The sequence below is a fragment of the Callospermophilus lateralis genome, chromosome 2 (assembly GCF_048772815.1).
Source record: "Callospermophilus lateralis isolate mCalLat2 chromosome 2, mCalLat2.hap1, whole genome shotgun sequence".
Classification (NCBI taxonomy): Eukaryota; Metazoa; Chordata; class Mammalia; order Rodentia; family Sciuridae; genus Callospermophilus; species Callospermophilus lateralis.
In genome coordinates, this window is record NC_135306.1 from 194901863 (window position 1) to 194928314 (window position 26452).

Genomic DNA, 26452 nt, shown 5'->3' on the forward strand with positions numbered 1-26452 from the left:
TCACCTCTAAACATTAAGTGTTATATTATTTCTTCATTTTTATATAACCTATACCAAATATAACAAGTTCATCTGCCAAGTATATATATATATATATATATATATATATATATATTTATAATTCTGAAAGATAATTACATAGATTCTCTCTTTTTATATATGAGAACATACTAACATAAAGATACTAAAAAAACAATAGTTTGCATTCTTGATAAACAAATATCAGTTATGATTAGATGAATTCATATAATGCTAGATTAATTTTTCTAATAATGTGTTTAGGATTCACTTCAATATTCATGTATGAGATTGGATTTCAAACTCTTATTTGCTTTTGATAATAAGATTATTTTTGATGATAAAATTGTTTTTATTAAATGAATTTAATTTCCACCTCTATTTTCTGAATAAGATTTTGTGGGATTAGAATTGTCACTTCCAAGAATGTTTAGTAAAGTGTGCTTTAAAAGTTTCTGGACCCAGTCTTTTATAATAAATAACTGTTTAATTTTATTCTAAATGGACAGAACCATTCTTGTTTTCTGTTAATTATTGGTTCTTGTTTTTCATATAGATTTTAATGTATATTTTACTTACAATTTCATTGATCTATTTTCAGTGTGCTTTCTTATTTCATTTTCTTGTGCATCTTTAATGTCCCACCTTAAATCCTTTACACCACATTTTCTGTCTTTGTAACTCTCCTTCATTTTGTATTAATCTGAACATTTTCATTAATTCTATGTGTTTTCTCAAATGTAAATTCATTAATTTCTTTTATGATACACATTGTTTCTGAAGAGCTCATGAATACAGAATTTTTCATATTTTATACTGTTTTGGGTTATGTAGAGGATACTTTGCATAATTTCTCACTAAAAACTGAGGTAGCCCTTCATAATCATGCATGCAAATTTTCTACAGCAAAATGCATATTTACATACAGAGAGATGCATACATTTTGTAAGTAGCATTGGTTTATTTCTGTAATTTGTTCTCACCATCAAGAATATAATGATTTTCCAGATAGGTTTGTTTTTAATATCAGAATGGCCAATAATAAATTGTACACAAATAAGAAACTGCTAATTTGTCCACATTTTAAATTAAAAAGTAACATTAGATATTTCTCTTCCATTTTGTTCATTCATTCATTTGTTCTGTACAATCTATAAGTCATTTTCTAACTTTGTATGCTGAATTTAATTAGATAATTTTAGCTTTGATTTTTCAATGTAGCAAATTTTGAGAGTAGAAGACTTTGCACTTTATAAAGGATGTGGTAAAAAGTCTAGCTGGGTATGCATAAAATATATTTTGAATTAGTCAGAGATAAAAGGATCTGGGCAACTCTAAATGTTAATTAAGAGTATTTCAGTTTAGCTTTCTGTTTTATATTTCTCGACTCAAATAGTTTGGGAGAATTTGCTATGAACTACATTTCACTAAATGATGGGGTTTTCTCTGTGGGTTCACGTTTAAAGGAGACAATAAAGAAAACTAAAATGTCACTAAATATCACATCACAAAAAACCAGACATATTTATATAACTTCTGTTGTATAATGTCTAAATACTACAGAAATAAAAATTTATCTTAACAACTACTCAATTTCCTTTCATATGAAATCTCAATTTATCATTTCATATGAAGGTAATACGATAGTTTTCTTCTCAGTTTTCTGGCATAAATAAAACATAAGATTCACAGAAGTCTACTGATTTGCCTAGATTTGGGCAGTGAGGAAGTGACAAAAGACATCAGGGTTTGATGACTGAATCATTGATCTCTTTTATTTTCATCACTGCATTAAAATGTGGCCTTTGATTATGGATAAAAATTCATCATTCATTTGTGTTCTGACTGGGCCCCTAAAATTTTATGGTGATTTGTCATTTTTGATGTTTTGAAGCTGCGTTTAGGAGAAACATATAGAGAATTTTTGATCAAAAAGAACATGTAGGTAGAATATATTATGAAGTCAAATGAATATGAAGGTGTCACTTCTTAAATTTATAAAAGTGAATGGGACTAAGAATAATAGTTACCACTGTCCTGAAACCTGTAGGCATTGTCTTATTGTCTTCCACTGTTGGATCCATTCAGGACTATATTCATTTTTTATTAGTAACTTGTGAAAAATGTAATTTATACAATCATTTTCCAACATAAATTGGTACAGATTGCATTCCATATCATATTTCTTCCATTTCATCTTCCTTTATATTCTATTAAAACTGGAATCATAGTTGAAAATTTTACTGCATTTAAAGGTTACAATCACCATTTTTTAAAATTAAATTGTTTGTTAATATTTTGCTGTTATTTTCCTTCACCTATTTCACAAAAAGATATGTTCTCTTTGATAATATAAAAAAAAACTATTTTACTTTTTCTCTGCTTCTTTTAGAAAATCTTTCTTTAAAATCCCAGTATTCACAATCCATATGTTTCCATCAATGTGCATATTGCTATATTTTTGTTATCATATATATCTGTGTTGTTATTATTGGTTTTCTAATAGCTGGGGTTGGGGCTCAGTGGTGGAGCACTTGTCTGGCACTTGTGATCCTGGGTTGGATCGTTAGCACCATATAAAAATAAATAAATAAAATAAAGATATTGCATCCATCTACAACCAAAATAAAAATAAAAATAAAAAGGAAGTAAGGAAAGATACAAACAATAATTTATGTTCATTAAAATTTATTTGCACTCATTTGTCTTTCTCTCTCTACAATGGTGATTGAATTCATAACTCTTGTCTATGTATTGACATGCAGTCTTCCCCAAATGAATACTCTTGGAGCCACTTGATCTGTGTGAAGGAATGATATCTATTAACTATTCCTCCTGCCCTTCTACATTCAAATATATTTCATTTAATAAACAACCTAAAGGAAAAATCACTTTCCATCAGTCCATTTTTTTAAGTTGGTGCATTTCCATTACACAGAATGATGGGTTTCAATGAGGCATGTTAACAGATACATAAAACATATTTAGTTGAATTTCACGCCTCAGTATTGGCTCTGTCGTCCCCTCCTTCTTCCCTGAATCCTCTCCCTCTATCTTACTGGTTAACCATCTACTTTCATGTTGTCCTACCTGCCCACTCCCCACCGTGCCCTGATATTTCCCTCTAGCCTCCACATATAAAGGAATATATAATAATTTCCACCTGAGTCTGGATTATTTTGCTCAAAATTATGGTCTCCAGTGCAACCCAATTTCCTGATAGTTACACAATTTTGTTCTTCTTTATGGCTCAGTAAAACTCCATTGTATTTATATACCATATTTTTGTTAACTATTCATCCATTGATGTATACCCTGGCTGGTTCCATAGTTTGGCTACTGAAAATTATTAATTGATCAACATGAATATGCATGTATCTCTAAAATATGTTAAATTTAATTCTTAAAACATTATCCCTGCCTATGACATTTGGTTATAGTGGGGATTCTGTAGCTTAAGAGAAAGGTATGTCCACCATTTTAAAATTTTCATTTCATGTAAAATTCTTTAAGTAAGCTTCTTCATTACACAACTGAATTTAAAATGTCATCATACAAGATTTGTTTGGTATAATATCAGAAAAAAAGATCAGTAATAGGGCTGGGGATGTGGCTCAAGCAGTAACATGCTTGCCTGGCATGCACAGGGTGCTGGGTTCAATCCTCAGCACCAAATAAAAATAAAAAATAAAGATGTTGTGTCTGCTGAAAACTGAAAAATAAATATTAAAAAATTCTCTCTCTCTCTTTAAAAACAAAATCAGTCATAAAAAATTATTTCTGAAAAACACTTTTAATATTCTCAATTTCTAAGGAAAGATCAAATAGATTTCTGGTCCCTTGAATAAATCACAGATTAAATAATTATTAAAATTGTAAATTAGCCAGAGTTGACTATTACAAAGCCACAAATTTGCCCTTCCATTAAACGAGAATATCATATGTATGTACACACATATACTACTTCATCTCAGACCCATTAGTGCAATTGTTATTTCACTACTAATTCTTCAGTTCCTGATCTCTGACATTTATCAACAAACGATTTGTCTTCAATACTTCAAAAACAATAGTGCTCCTTGAAGGCAAGTAAATGCTTTCAGCTGCATACAGTTGGATGAACATTAAATATTACAAGTCAATTATGTTTTTCTTCTAAAAATACTTTTTGACACCAAACTTTTCTCATAGCCTTTTTCATCTCTGTGTTCCGCAAGGTGTAGATGAGGGGGTTGAACATGGGAGCAATAATGGTGTAAAACAGAGCAAAGATTTTGTCCTCTGGGAAAGTATCAGGAGGTCTAAGGTAGGCAAATATGGAAGGTCCAAAGAATAAGGTGACCACAGTGATATGGGACCCACAAGTAGAGAGGGCTTTGCGTCTCCCCTCTGCTGAGTGATTTCTTAATGTGAATAGAATGACCACATAAGACCCAAACAAGAGAATGAATGTTACCAAGGCAACCAGTCCTGAATTGGCAACCATAAAGACACCAGTGAGGTAGGTATCAGTACAGGCAATTTTCAACAAAGGAAAAATGTCACAATAGTAGTGGTCAATTGTGTTGGGACCACAGAAGGGCAACTGGATAATCATACAGAACTGGGAAAAGGAGTGGACAGCTCCACCAGCCCAGGCAGCCAAGATCAGGACATTGCACCTGGTTCTGCTCATGATTATCATGTAGTGCAGAGGTTTGCAGATGGCGACATAGCGATCAAAGGCCATGGCTGTCAGAATTAGTACTTCAATCAATCCAAAGAAGTGCATCACAACAACCTGCCACATGCAGTAGCCATAGGAGATGGTGTTTCTTCCCACTAGCTGGTCACCAATCAGTTTGGGTGTCACAAAGGAGGTATAGCAGATGTCCATAGAAGATAGGTGACTGAGGAAATAGTACATGGGTTGGTGAGAAAGAGAACTGCATCCAATAGAGATGAGGATCAGAAGGTTTCCCACCAAGATGGAAAGATAACAAAATAAGAAGAACACTAGGCAAAATATTTGTATTTTATGGTCAGAAGAAAGGCCCATGAGAATGAATTCTGATACGTTCCTCTGACTTTCCATATTTTGCATGCTCTGAGCAAAAATCTGAGTATCTGTGGAAAAGTAATTTGGAGAAAATAATTTGCAATTGTGTCCCAATCCTGTAAACCATATCAAGTACTGGAAGCCAGTCTAACAATCACAAAGTGAATTGATAAATCAATTTATCAATTATAAATGTAATTGTGATTTATAATTTATTTCCCTCATAGTTCTTTTAAAAATTTTTTCAATGTTCTGTCATTTTGGTAATACTAAGAATATATTTTATTAATTTTTGAAATGTAAGATTTAAAATTTTCATTTACCTAAGAGATGTTCTACTGATATTATTTATGACATTTAGAAGCAGGAAAATAATTTAATATGATGCAAAGCCCTGTTTTATAATTCTAAGTATGTTTTTCATTCATGACTGTATTTTCACTGCAGGCAATGCTCTCTTTCTCCGGCATGAAATAGAACAACTCTCCATATTGTCTGCAGACTTGTGTTCAAGGAATATATTTGTATTTAGCTTAAAACCTAAATTGCGATTTGTGTGATGGTGAGATATTCCTTGAAACCCTAGATATTGTGAGCACTGCATATTAAATATAAGATAGCAGATTTGCTGACTATAAAACAACAACCTATTTATCTATTTATAAATACATAAAAATTAGAAAAAAGGAAACATGTATGTTTTTCTGTTAAAGACTGACATTTATAAAAATCATAAGAAAACTATCTTATTTAAATTTAAGTGTAAAACAGGATATCATAAGGCAAATTCAAGAATCACTAATATCTATGTTACAAATAAACAAACAAAAGCTAATTTAAATTCACAGATAATTTGATTTCTGTATAATGTATTGTTCTGCTTGAATGAATTATGAACACATAGAATCAATAACAAATGTTACACAATGTAAAGGCAAATTGTGATCAGGCAGTTCTCAGCTATTATGTGCTGCCTGGATTATTCATTGATTCACATATTTTATTCTTTGTAGTATCAAGGTCTGAATCACAAAGGCAACAGAAGATTGAAGTAAAGACGGCATATACTTATGCCATCTCTTGTCACTGGGGAGGAATTAGATGGCTTCCAGGTATACTTTCTACATTACTCCTAAATTAAATGTGGCATCTCTATTTGATCCTACAGATACCATTTTTTTTTAATATCACAGAAAGTGTTAATGCAACATATGGAATAATAAGATCAGCATTTTCAAAACATGTAGCCATATTACTTGTGGTTCTTAAGACTATTGCAACTGTAAGAATTATAGTTCTAAACCACATTGCATAATATACTAAGTTAAGCTTGCAGTTCTAGCTGAATACATTTGATTATATTAACAGGGGAGAAACACACCATGGCCATATTCTTTCAATTCTGTAATAATTCATGCATTCCCTCTTTGATATGAATACAAGTCTTATCTTTGAAATTGTGTACACATGTTAGTAACTCGATAACATTTATTTATTTAAATATTTTGTGACAAAAATTGAAAATGATGTTACTACTGAAAATAACATATTACATTCCTTTGCATAAGTATACATAAAACAGAAGTGATCTTGAAAATCAATTTTAAATCATAAGTTTAACTCTTAGGATAAATTTAGCAGTAAAATACCCATTATATTTAACTATATTACTTTCTGTATAGAGGAACTAATTAATAAAAACAGTGAATTCCCCAGTTCAAAGATTTAATACATTTTGAAATAAGAAAAAAAAATACATCTCCTAGTTACTGTTTAGTTTCCTTCCATAAAGGGTTGTATCTGATATACAGTAGTGGGGGAACCTACCAAAAACTGATACCAAGGGATCACTGACAGACAGATACACCACTGGAGTTATAATGATAAAAGTGTGGTACAAATTGCTTTGTTTTGAAATTTTTATGCAACAGCAGTCTTTCAATTTGACAAGTATAAACAGCAATGTTCCAACCTGCATACTTATGGAAATGAGCAACCATCACTCTTGAAAGAGCAGGGAGAAGAGCAACAGGAATAACTTCACATGAAAGGAAAAATAGTCAGGGAAAGATATGACATTGTGACATTAAACAAAATTAACTTTTCAGATGTTAAACATGCAAATGAAGAGGAATACCTCATTATTTAAAGTGTGCATGTTATACAATCAATAAAGTAAATATTAGAAATTAGGGAGTACAATAAAATAAAAGACAAACCATTTCTTTTTATTAAAGTTACTATGCATTGGTAATAAGCTAATAAGCAGAACATTGGTCACCTAGATACCTCTAATATGTATGTATTTTCCATCATTTAGAATAACATGAACTGAAATATGGCACCTATATTTTTTGCCTTCACAATATATTTATGTTTTATAAAGAATGTGGCAACAAGGCAAAGCAGGCTCTCCAGATAAGGAGATGATAGTCAATCACCCACTGTGGATTTACTCAATATGTAAATATTTTTCCCAGCAATTGTTTATATATTTCACTCTCTGTTACCATTTACAATGACATTTAGAAAGCATAAATAGGATTATTTTTAATTTTTCCATACTTCACAAATATTGTTCTCAATTTCACAAGGTACTTTGACATTTATTAAGCTATCAAAATAAATATATCATTTGGGGAAATAACAAGGCAAACATGAGATTCTAATGCCTAATCTCCTGACAGAATAAAAGTCATTCAACCAAGAATTACTTACAAAATTGCCATCTTATGTTTAATAAGCACTGCCCATCATCGCTAGGTCTTCATTTGGGTTTCAGTGTACATTCCACCAATATTCTTTCTTGAATAAAGTGATAAATAAATGTCTAAGTTGTCCTGCAATCAGACACACATGTCTCTAGTCAATAATTTTGGAATAAAAAAGACAAAGCAGCAAAACATAGATTTTAGAAAGGCAGTCCAAACAAGACTGGAGGTAGACACTGTTTGGATGACAAAAAGATTCCTTTAATGTTGAATTAAATAATCTGGATTTCATAAAGTCTGATTTTTAAATAGGTAACTTTCTATCCTATCAAAATTAAGTTAAAATGTCAATTTCAATCATTTTAAGTGCTGTTGAACAGTCTTGCTTACCCCTTACAAGTTAGTGTCAACATTGTAAGAATGCTTCTCCTCTAGCTTCCCAAGAGCTTACAAATATTAAATATATACTTCCTTATAGGTGATATCAGAATTTGCCTTTATAAACTTACTTTACCCAATTCCAATAAATCTAGACATTTTTTGAAGAGTTGTCCTTTGAAAGGTGAGAATTATTCCAAAGATCAAAGGCTGGAAGACCACTTACAACATGAAAATTTCTTTTAAAGGTAGTATACAAAACGCAGTCCCAGCCCACAATACACACTATAGCCAAACAATGCAAAAACTGAATTTTAGTCTGGAATAAGTTTGGATAGGCCACATATGAATGAATAACCTTAAAATTACAAGAGCAAATGGTAAATAGATCTAGTGGTCCTAAAACAAGGATTCTAGTAGGGATTACCTGAACATCAGTTGTGGATGATCTTCAAGTTAGTTTTATGTTACTCTTGAAAATATCCTGGTCATACATTGACCTTCTTGAGTAATACAGTTTGCTTTCTTTCCCTAACATTTACAGCAGAAATGAAAGGTAGAACTATAAATCAGTGAATCAATAAATTTGTGCCATTTCTTGGAAAATATCTTCAGAATTGCTTTTTTTCTCATGTGTAAGAGGGAAAGCCCATTATTTTGCAAGGGAAAGTAAGTTTAAATCCCTCTAAAAATTTCCCTGGATTCACAGTGAAGTATCCATTTCACAAGAAAATGATCTAGGATTTAAATTTCCACACAGCTCTCTAACACCTGCTAATGCTTCATAAATAAAATCATTATGCCTATATATAAGCTCTAAGAGTCAACTCCTTTATACCCACATCTGAAAAAAAAATTGCACTTCATGAGCCAAGTACACAGTGAGAATAGATTATAGTTGGTTTCTTTTAATTATAAAAGCAATGAGAAATTGTTTTCCCAGAAGGACTTCACAAAAGATCTTCATTTAAAAAAAATACAGCTTCTCACATGTCTGACATCATATTCTCAAATTCTCCTGAGAAATTTAAGGTGGCAAATTTATTTTCCATCACAGCAATAGCCACTTTCTGTGCACTGTGTCTCTGGAAGTTAGTATTGCTACTCAGAATCAGTGCAGCTTTGGAATTCAATTAGTTCTCATTAACCTTTCCTAAGAATATGAGGAAACTTGGGTAGCCCTATAGGACCATTGGGTTTCCACTGGAGATAAAAGAGAGAATAAAACTAGATAGACGGATAGGTAGATAGACAGAAGATAGATAGATTAATAGAGAGATGACAGAGACAGAGACACAGAAAAGAGACAGACAGAAACAGAGATATCCAAAATCTCAAAAGAGACACTAAGGAAAAAAGCTCAAATGCCTTAGAGTAAATTAATAAATCAATGATTGGCTGTCCCACCATTCTCCTGGACCAGTGGCTATGCACAGCAATCAACAGTTATTACTGAAAGGGGTTGTTTGGGGTATGAGACACAAAGGGAAAAAATAATAAACAAAACAAATGTTCTCTTCTATTAGTGGATAGACACAGACTCCAAATAAATATTTTGTTGAAATTGTTTTGGAAAGTTTTAAAAAGTCAAAAACCCAAAATACATTATATGTGTACATGTGAGGTATACACACATACGTATTTGTATGCATATTCATATGTATATTTATAAACACACATATATACATACATGTGAACACTTACATTCTGATTTACTATCAATTTTCCTAAGTTACCTGCAGAGTTACACGACATATGGACTCTAAAACATCTTCACTGAAATTTAGTCATCTACTCTCTGTGAAACAAGCATCTACACACTAAATGTGGTTGCTATGTTTTAGGTAGGTTTTAATTTTGTACCCCAAAGCTTCACATGCTGGAGGTTTGTTCCTCAGGCTGGTGCTATTAGGAGGTGGTAGAACCTTTTCTTAAAAATCTGTTTATTAGTGTGTTATATTTATACTTAATAGTACATTTCATTTTGACTCAATCATATATGCATGGCATATAATACACTCCATTTCGGTTACCAGTGTCTTCTCTTTCCTCTTCTCCTCCCTCATTACCTCATACAGTGAAGTATCCATCACAGCAATGGTCCTCAAAGGGCCCAGTGTCCAGGATCTTCTGCTTCTTCTTTTCTTTCTTTCTTTGTATTTTGATTTTTAACCTGGGATTGATGCCAGAGGATTGCACCACTAAGCTGTATCCCCTGTCCTTTCTATTTTTCATTTTGAGTTAGGGTTATCAGTATGTTGCTTAAGTTGTTGGTTATCCTCCTGTGTCAGCATCCTGAGCTTCTGAGATTACAGGTGAACATCAATAGACCCAGCCAGGGTCCAGATTCTTGAGGATCAGAACAAAGAACAAAGTGAGAATCGAGAGATAGGCGAGCAAAAACAATAGGTTTATTAAAAGTAAAAGAACACTTTGGGAGTACAGAGTGGGCTCAGCTGCAAAGTCGTTCCAAGTCTGATCAACACAGTTATTTTATTGGGCCATGCTAGTTCTTCCCCTTCTTCTGGGGAAGTTCATAATCTAGGGTTGATTGACAGTTTGGTGGACAACTGAACTTGAATAATTTCTTCTCCACTGCCCAGGCATGTTTGTTTTGCCCCTGGAAAGTACAGAAAAGGGGAGCAGTCTACCATGCTACTAGTATGTTGCCTAGCCACAACTTAACTTCTGGGCAGTCCCTAAGGCTATGAAGCCTAATATCAGGCGCTTTCTCTTCAGGGTCTTGAATTCCCCTTGTGGTCATGCAGCTTCCTTCCTTTAACCATAAGATGGCCCAGTTTCCCCCATAGGAAGAAGTTAGGTGAGTTGAGGACCCATACCCTTCCCCATGCTCTATCTCCTAACACCTCCTCTGCTCCCCTTCCTTTCCTCTGTAGTCTTCTTGTCATTATTTATTTTTTCCATTGGAGATACATAAAGTTGAAGTTCACAGTGGAATATTCACATATGTTCATGGCATGATTTGGTCAATTTCATTTTGCAGTTTCTCCATTTTCCATCCCTCTTCCCTCTCCCTCTATCTCCTTGCCCTACTGCACTGATCTCCCTTCTATGGTCATGGGATTCACTCTACTTTTTTTTTTTTCTTATTTTGGTGCAGTTTCTGCTTATGAAAGAAACATTCAACCCTTGGCTTTCTGGGTCTGACTTATTTCCCTTAGCATGACTTTCTCCAGTTTCATCCCTTTACCATCAAAAGCCATATTTCATTCTTCTTCAAGAGGTGAGGTTTAGTTAAGATAATTGTGGCCTCTTATGAGAAGGTGAGCTCCTCTGAGAAGGGGAGTTAAAAAAGGAGCAGTCCTGACCCTTCCTGTTCTCTCTGCTTCTGTCTTAAGATGCAATAACTCCCTCCCCGACTCCTGCCATGGCTATCTGTGCTCTGAGGGGTAATAACCAAGGGGAGGCCCTTGGTGAACCCCCATTCTATCATTTGGATATTACTCCTCCCAAATGGTAAGCTGTTAAAATTCTCTTTCTTCATAATGAGCCTGTGCACATATTTTGTTACATTGATAAAAGGCTGAGTACTTCAGTAGTCACCCAAGATGGCACAGAATCAATATTTTAGAACATCTCATCTAAACCAGACCATTTTACTCAGTAACCTAATCACCATAATATCAATAGCTTTTCTTGGAAATTTGCAGTATGTCAGTCAATATTTTATGCCTTGAACTTACATAATCTGTCATAGATGTTAAAAAAGATGTTTTCATGCAGACCCCAAATAAACAAGAATGCCTGGGAATACAAATCATATCTCAATAATAACCCTGAATTTCTCCATTACTCAGATGAGCAAATAAAGTTTGTGAAGATTAAATAAAGTGCTCAATGCTACAGAATTTGTTTCAAAATAATACTCATCTATTTGTGTTCATAAATTATGTAGTAGAAGTAAAAATGTGTGACCTAGCACATAAAGCTATTAAGAGGAAAAGGAAGTGTACCATTGTAAAGCTAATGTCCAATACATAAAATGGTGTAATACCACATGGAGGTAGATGTGAGAAGTTAAAATGGCATATGGTAAAACTGAGGCAACCACTAAATTAGAAAGACAAAGTAATAACAAAAAAATCATAAAATAAGACAAATAAAATTAAAGTATAAATATAATAAACAGGAAATAAATTGCAAGATGAGAGATTTAAACACAACCTTATCAATAATAACATAAAATAGAAATAGTCTAAACTTTATTAAAAGTTAATTTGTTAATTGGGAAACAAAAATGCTACCTAAATATATTCTGGATGTAGAGAATACACTTAGATAATAGAAAGATACAAATACAAATACATTAGAAGCAATAGAATCAATAAATGGGATGATATCAAATTAAGAAACTACTTTACAGCAGCAGCAACTATCAAAAGCATGAAGAGAGAGTCTACAGAATGGGAGAGAATATTTGCTACCCCCAAACTCATTTAAGGTGTCAACTTCCAGAATATACAGAAACTTAAAAAGCTTAATGTCAAAGAAATAAATAATTCAATCAATGAATAGGAAAGGAACTAAACAGATTGTTCTCAAAAGCAGAAATATGAATCACATGTAAACATATTCAACATCTCTACCAATTAGACACAGGCACATTAAAATCTCACTGAGATTTCACCTCACTCCAGTCAGAATGACACCCAAAAAGAATACAAAGTAACAATGAGTGTTAGTGAGAGTTTGCCAGAAAAGGTACCCGCATACATTGCTGGTGGACTGTAAATTGGTGCAACCACTCTGGAAAGCAGTAGGAGATTCCTCAAAAAACTAGAAATGGAACCACCATTTGACCCAGTTATACCACTTCTCCGTGTATACCCAAAGGAATTAAAGTCAGCATTCTAGAGTGATGCAGCCACATCAATATTTATAGCAGCTCAACTCAAAATAGCCAAATTATGGAACCTACCTAGATGCCTTTGAACAGATGATTAAATAAAATAAATGTACACACACACACACACACACACACACACACACATAAACACACACAGTGAAATTATACTCACACATAAAGAATAATGGTTTTATGATATTTGTCAGTAAATAAATGGATCTGGAAAATACCATTCTTACTGAAATAAACCAATCCCCAAAAACCAAAGGTCAAATGTTCTCTCTGAGATGTGAATACTAACACACAAGGGATGAGCAAGAATAGATGTTCAGTGGATTAGACAAATGACAGAAAGTGAGGGGTGATAGGAATAGGAAAGAAGGTGGAATGAATCTGACAAAACTTTCCTATGTACATATACGAATACACTACAGTGAATCTGCACATCATGTACATCCACAATACTGGGATCCTAATTAGAGTAAGACACACTTTATGTTTGTAAAAATATGTCAAGCTTGACTCTCTTGTCATGTATAACTAAAGAAAACAAATATATATGTATGTATACATCTATAGTGCTTATCTGTGGAAAAAGGAGAGTCTACATAATTATGTAATGGAATTTTCAAAGCAAAGAATATTATCCAGGATAGCAGATTTTATTTCATAATGACAAAGTGATCAGGGAATGATGGAGAGTTTGCATGTATAAATGATTATAACCAGGGCTTCAAAACACACAAACCAACCACTGCCTTCAGGAAAAATAACCAAATACATGAATATATTTGGGTTTCAACACCTGACTGTAAATAGAATGAGTAGAACATAGTGGATTTGAACAAGACTATCTACTTATTGGACTTAGCTGCCCATACCTGGAAACATGAAAGCTTTCAACAATTTTAATTATAATTTCCAAAAATATGAACAACACAAATTTTCAATAACAGGATTCAGAACCACCCCCCTTAGACAAAACTAAGAAGACTATACCCAGAGAAGAAGTCCTTTAGACATGAAAGAGAGATAAAGACTTTCCCAGGAAAATAGACTCTGATGGAGTTCATCACACCAGACCTGTCACAAAAATGCTAAAGGAACTTCTCCAACTTGAAGGAAAATGCCTATGTGTTAAGGAATATAAAATATAAATTTATTCAGAGAATGTTAACAACTACAAATACATACACATCCAACATTGGAGGATTTAAACCTATTAAAGAAACATTAAGAGATCTGCCCACAACAGCCTACGTGGGACCCAGGCTTATAGTAGGCCCAGATCCACCCCTCCACCTACAGGGTATTCACCTGCCAGAGCCCAGCTTCTGGTGCAGGACTGCACCTTCCAATCAGCAGACTACTGCAGGAGCCTAAGCCCAGCCTAGATCTGTCCACACTACCCTGGGTGGAACCCAGGCTCACAGTAGCGCCACCCCCACCACTCGTCCATCCCCTCCACTGGTGGGGAAGACACCCACCAGAGCCCAGCCTCAGGCACAGAACCACCTCTTCCTACCAGCAGACTATAGCAGAGCCCAGGCCTAGCCCAGATCCACCCACACCAGCCTGCACAAGACCTAGGCTCACAGTAAGCCTGGGTCTACCCTTTACCTTTGGGGCAAGGCACTGGTTCCTGTAAAGGACCACCTCTTCTGACCAGAAGACTACTGCAGGAGCCCAGGTTCAGCCCACACAAACTTGTGGAGGACCCAGGTACAGGTTAGATCCAAGTTTGACAACTCCTCTACTTGGGAGCCTAAGCCTAACTCACTTCCATCCTGGGACATTACATTCATTCCAATAGCCTTCCATTCACAGTAGCCCCTAACATTTTGACGGTAGACAGGACCTAAAAGCTGCTTTTCAGAGGAGGCATCCCAAAGAGAGTGTGAGGTCCACCATTTCAGCCCCATCTCTGTAAGACATTGCTTCCATCTTGGGGCACCTTAACTATTATCTCGAGTCATCTCAGCTATTTTCGCCACCACCTTTAGTTGCAGTAGCATACATTGAGGAACACCAGCAGGGTCTGGAAGCCCCAAATCAAGGTGAGGTACAGAAAATCTGCATGGGTACTGCAAGAATATAGGGTAGAAACTGTAATATCTCAGATCTATGATGCAAGAAAGGAAGACACATAGACAACATGAAAAAACAAGGGAGGAAAGTGCCCCAAACAAACTAGGATACTATAATAACAGAACCCATGGACAGTGAAGTTGATGAAATGTCAGAGAAAAAATTCAGACGGTTGGTTTATAATTAAAATTATCTGTGAATGAAAGAATGATCCAAATGAGAAAATACAGTTAAAAATTGATCACTTCAACAAAGAGGTAAGAGAGCAAATGCAGGTTGCAAAAGATGACTTCAAGAGAGGGATAGAAATTCTTAAAAAAAATAAAAGCAAGAAATCCTTGAAATGGAGGATACAATAAATCAAATAAAAATATCAATAGAAAGCATCATTAACAGACTAAATCAAATGGAATAAAGAACATCAGATAATGAAGACAAAGTATACAATCTGGAAAATAAAGTTGATCACACAGTGAAGACAGTGAGAAACCATTAACAGAACATACAAGAATTATGGGATAGCATCAAAAGAAAAATCTTAGAGTTATTTGCTGGGGGGGGGGGCTGCAGCAAACTAGCGGGGGTGGGGGTGATGAACAACTTGTGTACATTGATACAGTAGAAGTGGGAGCCGTTTATTGTAGGACCAGAGCGATATTTATATATTCCACACAGCTTATCTTAATTAACATAAACTAGATACAGCAGTCAACCAATCAGGAATTTTCACACTTAATGGCTAGCTTTTGTTACTTCACAAACCACTCCCTCTGGCATTTTGCCAGGCGCCATCCAGACTTGTTTACAGACTCTAACAGTTATTGGGATAGAGGAAGGCACAGAGTTTCAAACCAAAGGAATGTACAATCTCTTCAATGAGATAATATCAGCAAATTTCCCAAGCATGAAGAATTCATTGGAAAACCAAATACAAGAGGATTACTGGACACAAAATGTACAAAATTACAACAGATCTACACCAAGAGCACATTATAATAAAAATGGCAACCGTACAGAATAAGGATAGAATCTTAAAAGCCACAAGAGAGAGGAATCAGATCACATATAGGCAGGGACCAATTAACATATCAGCAGATTTTTCAACCCAGACTCTCAAAGCCAGGAGATCATGGAACAATACATACCAAGCTCTGAAAGAAAATGGATGCCAACCAAGAATGTCATTTCCAGCAAAACTAAACTTTAGATTTGAAGATAAAATAAAAACCTTCCATGATAAACAAAAGTTAAAAGAATTTATAACTAGAAACCCTGTACTACAGAACATCCTTAGCAAAATATTCTACGAAAAGGAAATTAAAAACAATGATGAAAATCAGCAGAGGGCAGTATTACACTTAAGGAAAATCTAATCAGAGAAGAAACAAAGTCACATTCAATACCAAAAATAAAAAAAAAAAATGCCTGGGAATACAAATCATGTCTCAATAATAACCGTAAATGTTAATGGTCTAAACTCACCAATCAAAAGACATAGACTAGCACATTGGATAGAAAAAAGAAAGTGAAGGATTAGGAAAAATTATACCACTCACATTGACTGTGGAAGCAAGCAGGGGTTTCCATCCTCATTTCAAATAAAGTAGAATTCAAGCTAAAGTCAATTAAAAAGGATAAAAGACACTACAAACTACTCAAAGGAACCATATACCAAGAAGATTTAACAATCTAAATATATATGCCCCAACAATGGAGCATCTAAGTTTATCAAACAAACCTAGATAGATCTTCCAGACAAAAGCTGAACAAAGAAACTATAGAACTCAATATTTCGATCAATAACTTAGGCTTAACAGACATATATAGACTATTTCACTCTTTAATGAGGAATAAACTTTCTTCTCAGCAACACATGGATCCTTCTCTAAAATAGACCATATACTATCCCACAAAGCAACTCTTAGCAAATATAAAAAAGTAGAGATACTACTCTGCATTCTATCAGATCATAATGGAATGAAACTAGAAATCAATGATAATAAGAAATAAAAGCTACTCAAACACCTGGAGACTAAATAATATGCTACTGAATGAACAATGGGTTGAAGAAGACATCAAGGAAGAGATTAAAAAAATTTTAGAGGTGAATGAGAACACAGATACCACATATTAACATCTCTGTGACACTATGAAAGCAGTTTTAAGAGGAAAGATCATTTCATGGAATTCATTCCTTAAATAAAGAAAAAGTCAACAAATAAATGACTTAACATTACATCCGAAAGCCCTAGAAAAAGAACTAACCTACAGAAGCAGCAGAAGACAGAAAATAATTAAAATCAGACCTAAATTGAATGAAATTGATACAAAAGAAACAGTTGAAAAAATTGACAAAAGTTTGTTTTTTGAAAAAATAAATAAAATTGACAAACCGTTAGCCGTGCTAATGAGGAGAAAACTCAAATTACTAATATAGGGGATGAAAAAGCAAATGTCATTACAGACACTACAGAAACACAGAAGATAATTAGAAATTATTTTGAAAATTTGTACTCCAATAAAATGGAAAATATCAAAGGCATCAACAAATTTCTAGAGTCATATGTTTTGCCCAAACTGAATCAGGATGATATACAGAATTTAAACAGATCAATTTCAAGTGATGAAATAGCAGATGCCATCAAAAGTCTACCAACCAAAAAAAGCCCAGAACCAGAAGAATACACAGCCTAGTTCTACAAGACCTTTAAAGAAGAAATAATACCAATACTCTCCAATTTATTTCAGGGAATTGAAAATAGCACTTCCAGACTTATTCGATGAGGTCAATTGGTGCAGCTAATATGGAAAGCATATGGAGATTTTTTTGAAAACTTGGAATAGAACCACCATTTGACCCAGTTATTCCTCTCCTTGGTCTATACCCAATGGACTTAAAAACAGTATATTACAGGGACACAGCCACATCAATGTTTATAGAAGCACAATCACAATAGCTAAACAGTGGCACCAACCTAGATGCCCTTTAGTAGATGAATGTATAAAAAATGTGGCATATATACACATGAAATATTACTCAGCAATAAAAGAAAATAAAATCATGTAATTTGCAGGTAAATGGATGGAGTTCCAGATGATAATGCTAAGTGAAGTTAGCCAATCCAAAAAAAAAATAGTAAATGTTTTCTCTGATATAAGGAGGCTGATTCCTAGTGGGGTAGGGAAGGTGAGCATGGGAGGAATAGACGAACTCTATATAGGGCAGAGGGTTTGGAGGGGAAAGGAAGGAGGCATGGAGTTAGAAATGATGGTGGAATGTAATGGACATTATTATCCAAAGTACATGTATGAAGAAGCTGTATATTTGAAAGAGGGGGAAAGAGAGAGCATAAGAGAGTGAGAGAGAACAAAAGTCAAGGATAAGATATAGTCCAAAATCATGTCTCTGGTTACCTACTACCTCCAGCCACACTCTACCTGCCTGGTGTATCTACTACCTAAGATTCTATTTAAATTATTATTTCACCAAATAGATTAATGCAGTATTAAATTTATAGCTCTCATAATGTAATAATTTCACCTCTGAACATTTCCTGCATTGTCTAACACATGAGCTCTTTGGAGGTACATTTTTAGATCCAAACCATATTATAATTTAATACTTAATTAAATAAATATTTAATTATTAAATGCAAAGAATATGCATTCCTTGTTCAATATATAGCTTTATTTATGCCTTTATATACTTTTAAGTTGTCCTTGAGATCTTTTATGTTATTTCTACTTAGTGCCAGCTTTACCCATCAGTATTAGAGATGGGGATATTGAAATCTTCCACTTTGAAGGTGAATTCATTTGTTTCCTCAGGTGGGTTTATTTAACATTGTTCCATATATCTTGGGACTATATTATAAACAAACATATCAGTTAGGATTGCACAGTAAAAGAGCAGTGTCAAATACTATAATTTAACAGGAGTGTAGAAAGAGTCTATTTTCAAAATGTGCACAGCTATAGGAAACAGCCCAGGAAGGTGTGATATCCTGGGGCTACTGAGGGTTTGCTATGCTAATGACAATACAGTGAATTCAGAGAGGTGAGGAGATGTGAAAAAGGAATGATATAAAAATTGTAAAATAAAATATGTCTGTAGAAGGACTTTGCATAGATCTATGAGGATGGTCTGCCATGAACTAAGGACTGTGATTTATATAATCTGTTCCCTTAGCATCTACTGAGTCTTCTTTTCCTCTTTTATTCAAGGGGGATGAAAGACAGAACGAAGCAAAAGAGTAACAAATAAAAATAAGGACAGTATTTACTATATATTTTACAAAAATATGTATTATATATACTTAATCAGTATTCAAATACTACTACCTATTAACATAGGAGAGTGAACATGGGCTCTAAACTTCCAAAGGGCATAATTAAATTTTGAGTAACTATTTTGAAGTGTTTTTGTAATGGCAATGACTCTGAGGATAATATTGATGAGAATATATTAATAGTCTTATGATAGTTTCTTAGCTCATTGATAAAACTAGGTAATAAAGAATTTACAATTTATTAAGTGTATATTACATGACATCAGTGAGTTTGGACTTTAAGGAAATTATTCTAGTTGAGAGGGTGAAATTATCACATTATCAATGCTACAACATTACAGAATGACTCATGTCAAGACTCTAAAGAGAAATAAAGGAAAGCCTTAAAGCTATCTGTATGAACACTTTAATGTTACTGGGTTTATTTTACAAATATAACTATATAGGCTTTTTTATTTTCGGGAAAAAAATAAATGCCCATGGGAGTTTTTCCCTCTGGTTCATCTTAAGTCTTTTATTTCAAATTATTCCCAGTAATGCAGCCCTAAAAGCTTCTTGTGCATTGAAGATCCAAAAGAGGAGACAGCTGGTGTCTATATCAATTTGCTGTTTCATGTTACAGAGAAAGGTAAGAAGAATCAGCTTGAAGAACACCCTTGATATAGCAGAGAAATATAGAATAAGAGACAATATTAGCATAGATTTTTTTTTAAATGGGAAAAATCTTTGAGGTTTTGGACATCTATTTACATAAAATTTGATTTTAGGAAATATTAATTTTAATTTTTAATTTTTAATTCTTCTGGAATATTTTAAATGGTAGTTCTTTTTTAAGAAAAGACACTCAGGAAAAGCTGGATGGTAATTCGAAGATAAATTCATTTGAGGGAAATGTATTAAACCTTTGATTTTGTGATATGACAAGTATTATAAAAATATGAGATTTTGAAGCATACAAATACTGAGCATATGTAGACTTTTCTATTTGAATTTTGTTGTAATATTTCTATTTGCAAACAGAGGAAACATTTTAATAGCATATATCTCATTGGGCCAGGGTGAATATATAATAGATAAATAAATAAAAATTTTAATACCATGCCCAAAACATATTAATAATTATGGTACACAAACATTTTGTGTCAAATGATTAAGTCTACATCTTTCTATTTCACATTTCTTCATTGTTAAAAATACGATGACAAATTACATAGAAAAACATATAAAATTATTTCACATATTCTCTGGACCTTAGTCATGCATCCATTTCTGAAGAATGACACTTCAATGGGCTTTTCTCTTTTTTTGGCAAGTAGAAATTGACATATTTTTGCGAACAGTTTTGCATAGGAACCTTTCTCCAAAAATTTACATAGTAAAGGAGAGACTTTTGGGAAATAGGCTTAAAGTGAAAGGTATGTGATCAGATGAGCTCAAAATTCTTCACTCCTATACCCTAGTGTTTTGATGAGAGAAAGAGAGAGAGAGAGAGAGAGAGAGAGAGAGAGAGAGAGAGAGAGAGAGAGAGAGAGATATCTCAGAGGCAGAGACAAAGACATTGAAAACTTTTAGTATTGTAAGCACAGAAGGTTTTACAAACAGGAAGAGAATGGTGGATATTGCAACATGAGGTGGCTTTTTCAGTGGGCTCCTAAAACTGCTCTGGGAACTGCTTTGAAGCATCTTTGTCCACATAGTTCTTTAATATCCTAACTGATATCCTCTCATAGTAACTAGGACAATCCTGGATCAATGTTAAAAAGTAGTGGTGCTTTTGTCAATATCAGGGAAATATTATGAAGCAAGATTTCCACTTTCTACAGTTTTAATTTTGTCCTTTTTTTTTTACAGTTTTGTTCCATAGTTTGAATGAGAAATTATCCAGAAATTCTTGAATCTTTCAATTCACATTTTTTTCTACAAAAATTCGAATCTGAAATGAGCATAGCAACAATCACATTTTTCTGTGTACTTAACATGTGTTTAAAACGTATACTTCAACATTTTTCTCTGTGGCAGACAAAATCTACAATAGGTGGAAACATCACGATAAAATATTGATATTCATTTCGATTTACAAGAGTTTGCTCCTCTGAAAAAGATTTCAGAGGGTAGGGCTGTTCTATGGACTTGTTAAGTTGTATTATATTTTATTACATGAACTCATTTCTCTGCTTAATTAGCAGAGCATCCAAGAGGGGCACTTACTGTCATGCTTCATTATGAAGGGACCTGCCCATGACAGCAGAATAGTCCTCACTGGTTCCACTGTAAGATTAGAGTCTGAAACAATGAATGGTTTGCAGATGAGGATATTGAGATCTTGGTTAAAGGTGAAGGTTTGGATGTATTTGCTATCTGTTCACAGATTCATGGTATCAGAATAGCTGCACTGCTCTGAACTTATGATTAAATAAGCAAGGTACATGAGGTCCTTCAAACTGTTGTCAGAAGACTACAAGATCCCTAAAATGTTTCTAATGCATTAGCAGTAACCTCTAAAAGATGACTTCAGAATTCTTAGAAAAAAGGTAAGTTTTCATACAATAATGCACTGTGTCCCTCTATTTAGATGTTCAACACTGTTGCCCAGAGTTCTTTATTTCCAGCATCTCCATTTAGTGAGCTTTGACCAAACATGCTACAGAAAGGCACTGAAGCTACTATCAGGCTATTTTTCTACTAAAATATTCTATAGTATGATTAAGTGTCTTGCATCTTTAAAAAATAAATCTTAATTCTACTGGATTTATAAATTAACAATGAGATGAAAGCTACAAAGTAATAGGAAATGAATATCAAATTTTATGAATAAATTCTATGTAAAATATAGAAGGAAATATCTTTCTTAGTATTATAGAGTTAAAAAAATAACAGAGATAATGAAAGACCCCCTGTTTTTTTACAGGAGTGTAAACAACTGCGATTCCATTTGATCTCTGGAAAATTTTGCACAGCTCTAAGACGCATGGAATCTGGCATCAGATACAGGTTCATATCTTGAGTCTGCTTTCTAATAGTTTAATGATTTTGTGTAATTAACCGACCCCTCCTATTTCTCTATTATTTCATGTGTAAAATGAATATCAGAAACTTACTGTGTTTTTATGAGAGCTAAATGCATTTAAAAGGTTTACAAAAGTCCTAGTATAAAAAGGTATAAAACATGCTTTCATTTAATATCATGAAAAGTGAAATGATTATTTGTATCTAAAAAAAGTTCTGAAAGATTAACCCCAATTAACATCTGTTACTACTACATATGTTTTTAATTTATAAATGTATCCAAACATAAAAGCAGCTATTAAGATATTATGTTCTGTCTCATTTCAGATGAATTAAGTTTCTGCTGTGTATGTGGATTCCAGTTGATGTCATGGAACATTCGAATAATGTCACAGAATTTGTTTTCATGGGGCTTTGGGGAAATAAGGGAATCCAACTACTCTTCTTTTTCCTCTTCCTGCTTTGCTACCTGGCAGTCTTAATGGGGAACTTCATCATTTTACTCACAATCACCTGCAGTCACCTCATCGAGCAGCCCATGTACTACTTTCTGTGCCACCTTTCCCTCATGGACCTGTGCTACACCTCCACTGTGGTTCCCAGGCTTATCAGGGACTTGGTGGCAGCAAGAAAAACCATTTCCTATAACAGCTGCATGACCCAGCTCTTCACGGCCCACTTGCTGGCAGGGGTGGAAATATTCATCTTGGTGTCCATGGCTTTTGACCGCTATGTGGCCATTGTCAAGCCGCTGCACTACATGGTCATCATGAACCAGAAGAAGTGTAACCTGCTGGTTGCAGTGGCATGGGGGGTGGGTTTTTGGCACTCTATTGCTCTATTGCTCATGGTACTCAGGCTGCCTTTTTGTGGCCCTAATCAGATAGATCACTACATATGTGATGTGAAGCCTCTTTTGAAATTGGTCTGCAAAGATATTCACATTGTTAGTATCTTAGTGATTGCCAATTCAGGGATGGTGGGAGTTGTGATTTTTCTTGTTCTAGTAGCTTCTTATATAATGATTTTATATAATCTGAGGACAAGGTCATCTGCAGGGCGTCGCAAAGCTCTTTCAACCTGTAGCTCTCATGTAATGGTAGTCGTTTTGTTTTTTGTGCCCTGTATTTACACCTATGTACTACCTGCAGGTAGTGAGAACAAGGACAAGGAAATCTCTGTGTTTTACACTGTGGTTGCCCCCATGCTGAATCCTCTCATCTATACACTCAGAAATATGGAGATGAAAATTGCCATGCAGAAGGTATGGTCTCGAAAGTCACATGGATAAGTAAAGTAAATAAGGAGACGTTCATGATGCTTTTCTTTTGTGTCCCCAGGTCTGCTATCATCTGAGTGTCATAGATCCTATGAGTGGAATTGTTCCTAAAGTACTGATTTCTCTTTTTATTTAATGATGTGTGTTGTTTTTAAGTGTCTAGATTATTTGCTTCTGTCATTAACAAACATTAATAATAAAATCAATATGTAAATACCAGTTGTATAGTTTGTGCTATTAACTAAAAATCAGAAATTACAGCATTTTTTTTTCCAGATTTTTTTTTCAGAAAGTTAATTTCAGTGAGTTAATTTTACACTGACTTTCCTAATTTGAATCATTCCTGTCTCAATAGTCAGTCATGTCAACTTCAAGGAAAAGTCACAGAGGCAGTTGTGTGTTTGACTTTAGTACCAGGGTCTCCTTTATTCACTTTTCAAAACTTAGAACTTTTGACATATTTAACAATTCACTTTTTTCCCCTTCTGAATCTATGCAAAACTCTATATTGTTAGAGTCTGTAAACAAGTCTGGATGGCACCTGGCAAAATGCCAGAGGGAGTGGTTTGTGAAGTAACAAAAGCAAGCCATTAAGTGTGGAGATTCCTTATTGGTTGACTGCTGTATCTAGTTTACGCTAATAAAGATAAGCTGTGTGGAATGTATAAATATCGCTGGGGTCCTACAGTAAACGGCTTCCATTCCTGCTGTATCAATCTACACAAGTTGTTCGTCACCCCCCCCCGGTTAGTTTGTTGCAGCCGGACTGCGGCACTATATTATCTTGGGAAAATATTATGTGCATCCAAAAAAAAGTTGTCTCTGATTAGTTATCTTATCCATACCTTTATTTTAGTTGCCTTATTGTATTATTTTTCCTCAGAGTATTTGGATTTTCCTTTCAGAACGGAAACATGGCGTGTGGAAATGAAATTCTGTTGTGTGATGATTGTGTACATGTATTTATGGCTGTGGTTCTTGCATATTTTGAGAACATATCAATGAAAGTACACATTCTATCAAGAATACTTGCAATAAAACTACAACAAAACAAAGCTTTGTATTATCACTTGTTTGCTTTTTTCAAATGTCCACAGAATTTTATTGGATACATTTTGATAATGTTACATGTTAGACCACAAAAAAATTTATCGGTTCATTTTTTCTTCAATTTCAGTGTTTTTCCTAGAATTCACTTTCCAGCATGTTCACAATGCCTTGTATATGTCAAAATATCTGTCTAGTAAATATGTGGGAGAAACATAAAATGTTTTGTCATTCATATGAGAATAAGCGTACATATTCAACAAATTTTATTGCATGGGAATTTCTTGGTAGTTAAAATATCAACCATTACTAAATTTTATTAAATGATTATCTTAAATCATGGGAATCCCATTCACACAAAGAAACATGTTACTTAAGAACTATCAGAAATACCAGCATGGAAGTAGAAGTCCTGGTCCAGGACTAGAAGCCAAAACTAACTGAGAGGGACTTAGTTTTATTTTGACATCCTCCCTTGGCCACATACTTCTTCTTCATCTTCTTTCTAACCCTCTTATTAGAGAGCTTATTTAGAAACTTTCAGGGTATTCTAATATTCTCTTTAAGACCTGAGAAAGTTCTGTGGTTTTGATCATACATCCTTGATACCTCAAAGCATTTCTGATTTTAAATTGTCAACCTTTCCTATTTACTTGTGTCAACAATTTTCTCAGAGTATTTTTATTTTGCTATACATGTATTAGAATAATTGCTTTAGCTAAAGTTTCTGAAATGGTCTTATTTTATTTGGAGTTATGATATTTTTGATGTACAATGAGCCACAAAATGGATTAAGCTCACAACAGGAACTTGGCCTAGTAGCAGTATATGGTACAAGAGGATACAGGGTTTCATGTAAATTTTGGGCCTCTATATTCTTATCCAGCTCATATTTTCATCCACCTACCTTTTTTTTTAATAGCTTTAATGTTGAAATCTACAAACCACTAATTAAAAATAAGTTGTTCTTTACAAAATATTTAAGATATAAGGAGTTTTCTGAACTCTTATTGACCCATAAATCTCTGATACTTATAATAAAAGTTTCTATATATTTCTTAGAATTTCTAAATAGACAATCAATTCATTGGGTTTAAAAACATTTTCACTATGTTTTGCTCAATACATGTGCCTATGAGCTTATGATGTGAGTTTGAGAAATGAAATCAATACGTAAATACCAGTTGTATAGTTTGTACTATTAACTAAAAATCAGAAATTATAGCGTTTTTTTCCAGATTTTTTTTTCAGAAATGATAGATAAACTTTAAAAAAATTGTCTATATTAAAGTTGTATGTGATGATTTCACTTACATATACATTGTAAATGATTACCATAACCATGTTAAAATCTTATTTATAATTTAATTATCAGTATAAAATATTTAATGAAATGGTTTCTGAATATGTTTGTTTTTGTGGTGCTAGGGATTGAGCCCAGGGCTTCAGGCATGCTGGCAAGTACCCTACCACTAAATTACATCCCCAGCCATTAGTTACAAAAAGTGAGCAAGATATGTGTACTGCCAACTGAAAACTTTGCTAAGAGAATCTGATGACATTAGTACATAGAAACAGATATGTACATGAGCCAGACAACTTTGTGAAGATCTGAATTTCCCTCCAATTAATCTCTGGATTGAAACAATTTCAAATAAAATATAAACAGGCAACTTGTCTATTTTTGAAAACTTATAATTTTATATGGAAATGCACATAAGGAAGATTAGC

At 33.8% G+C, this 26452-nt stretch overlaps 2 protein-coding genes across 2 annotated transcripts; one reads left to right on the top strand and one right to left on the bottom strand.

Annotated features, from left to right (window-relative positions):
- Positions 1 to 4156: 4156 nt before the first annotated feature.
- Positions 4157 to 5092, bottom strand: LOC143391700 (olfactory receptor 4P4-like). Its single transcript, XM_076844458.1, has one exon. It carries the CDS (start codon positions 5090 to 5092, stop codon positions 4157 to 4159), a length of 936 nt encoding a protein of 311 aa, XP_076700573.1.
- A 17673-nt stretch (positions 5093 to 22765) lies between these two features.
- Positions 22766 to 23686, top strand: LOC143390432 (olfactory receptor 4P4-like). The gene has a single exon (XM_076842818.1). The coding sequence runs from the start codon at positions 22766 to 22768 to the stop codon at positions 23684 to 23686; it is 921 nt and encodes a 306-aa protein (XP_076698933.1).
- Positions 23687 to 26452: the final 2766 nt, after the last annotated feature.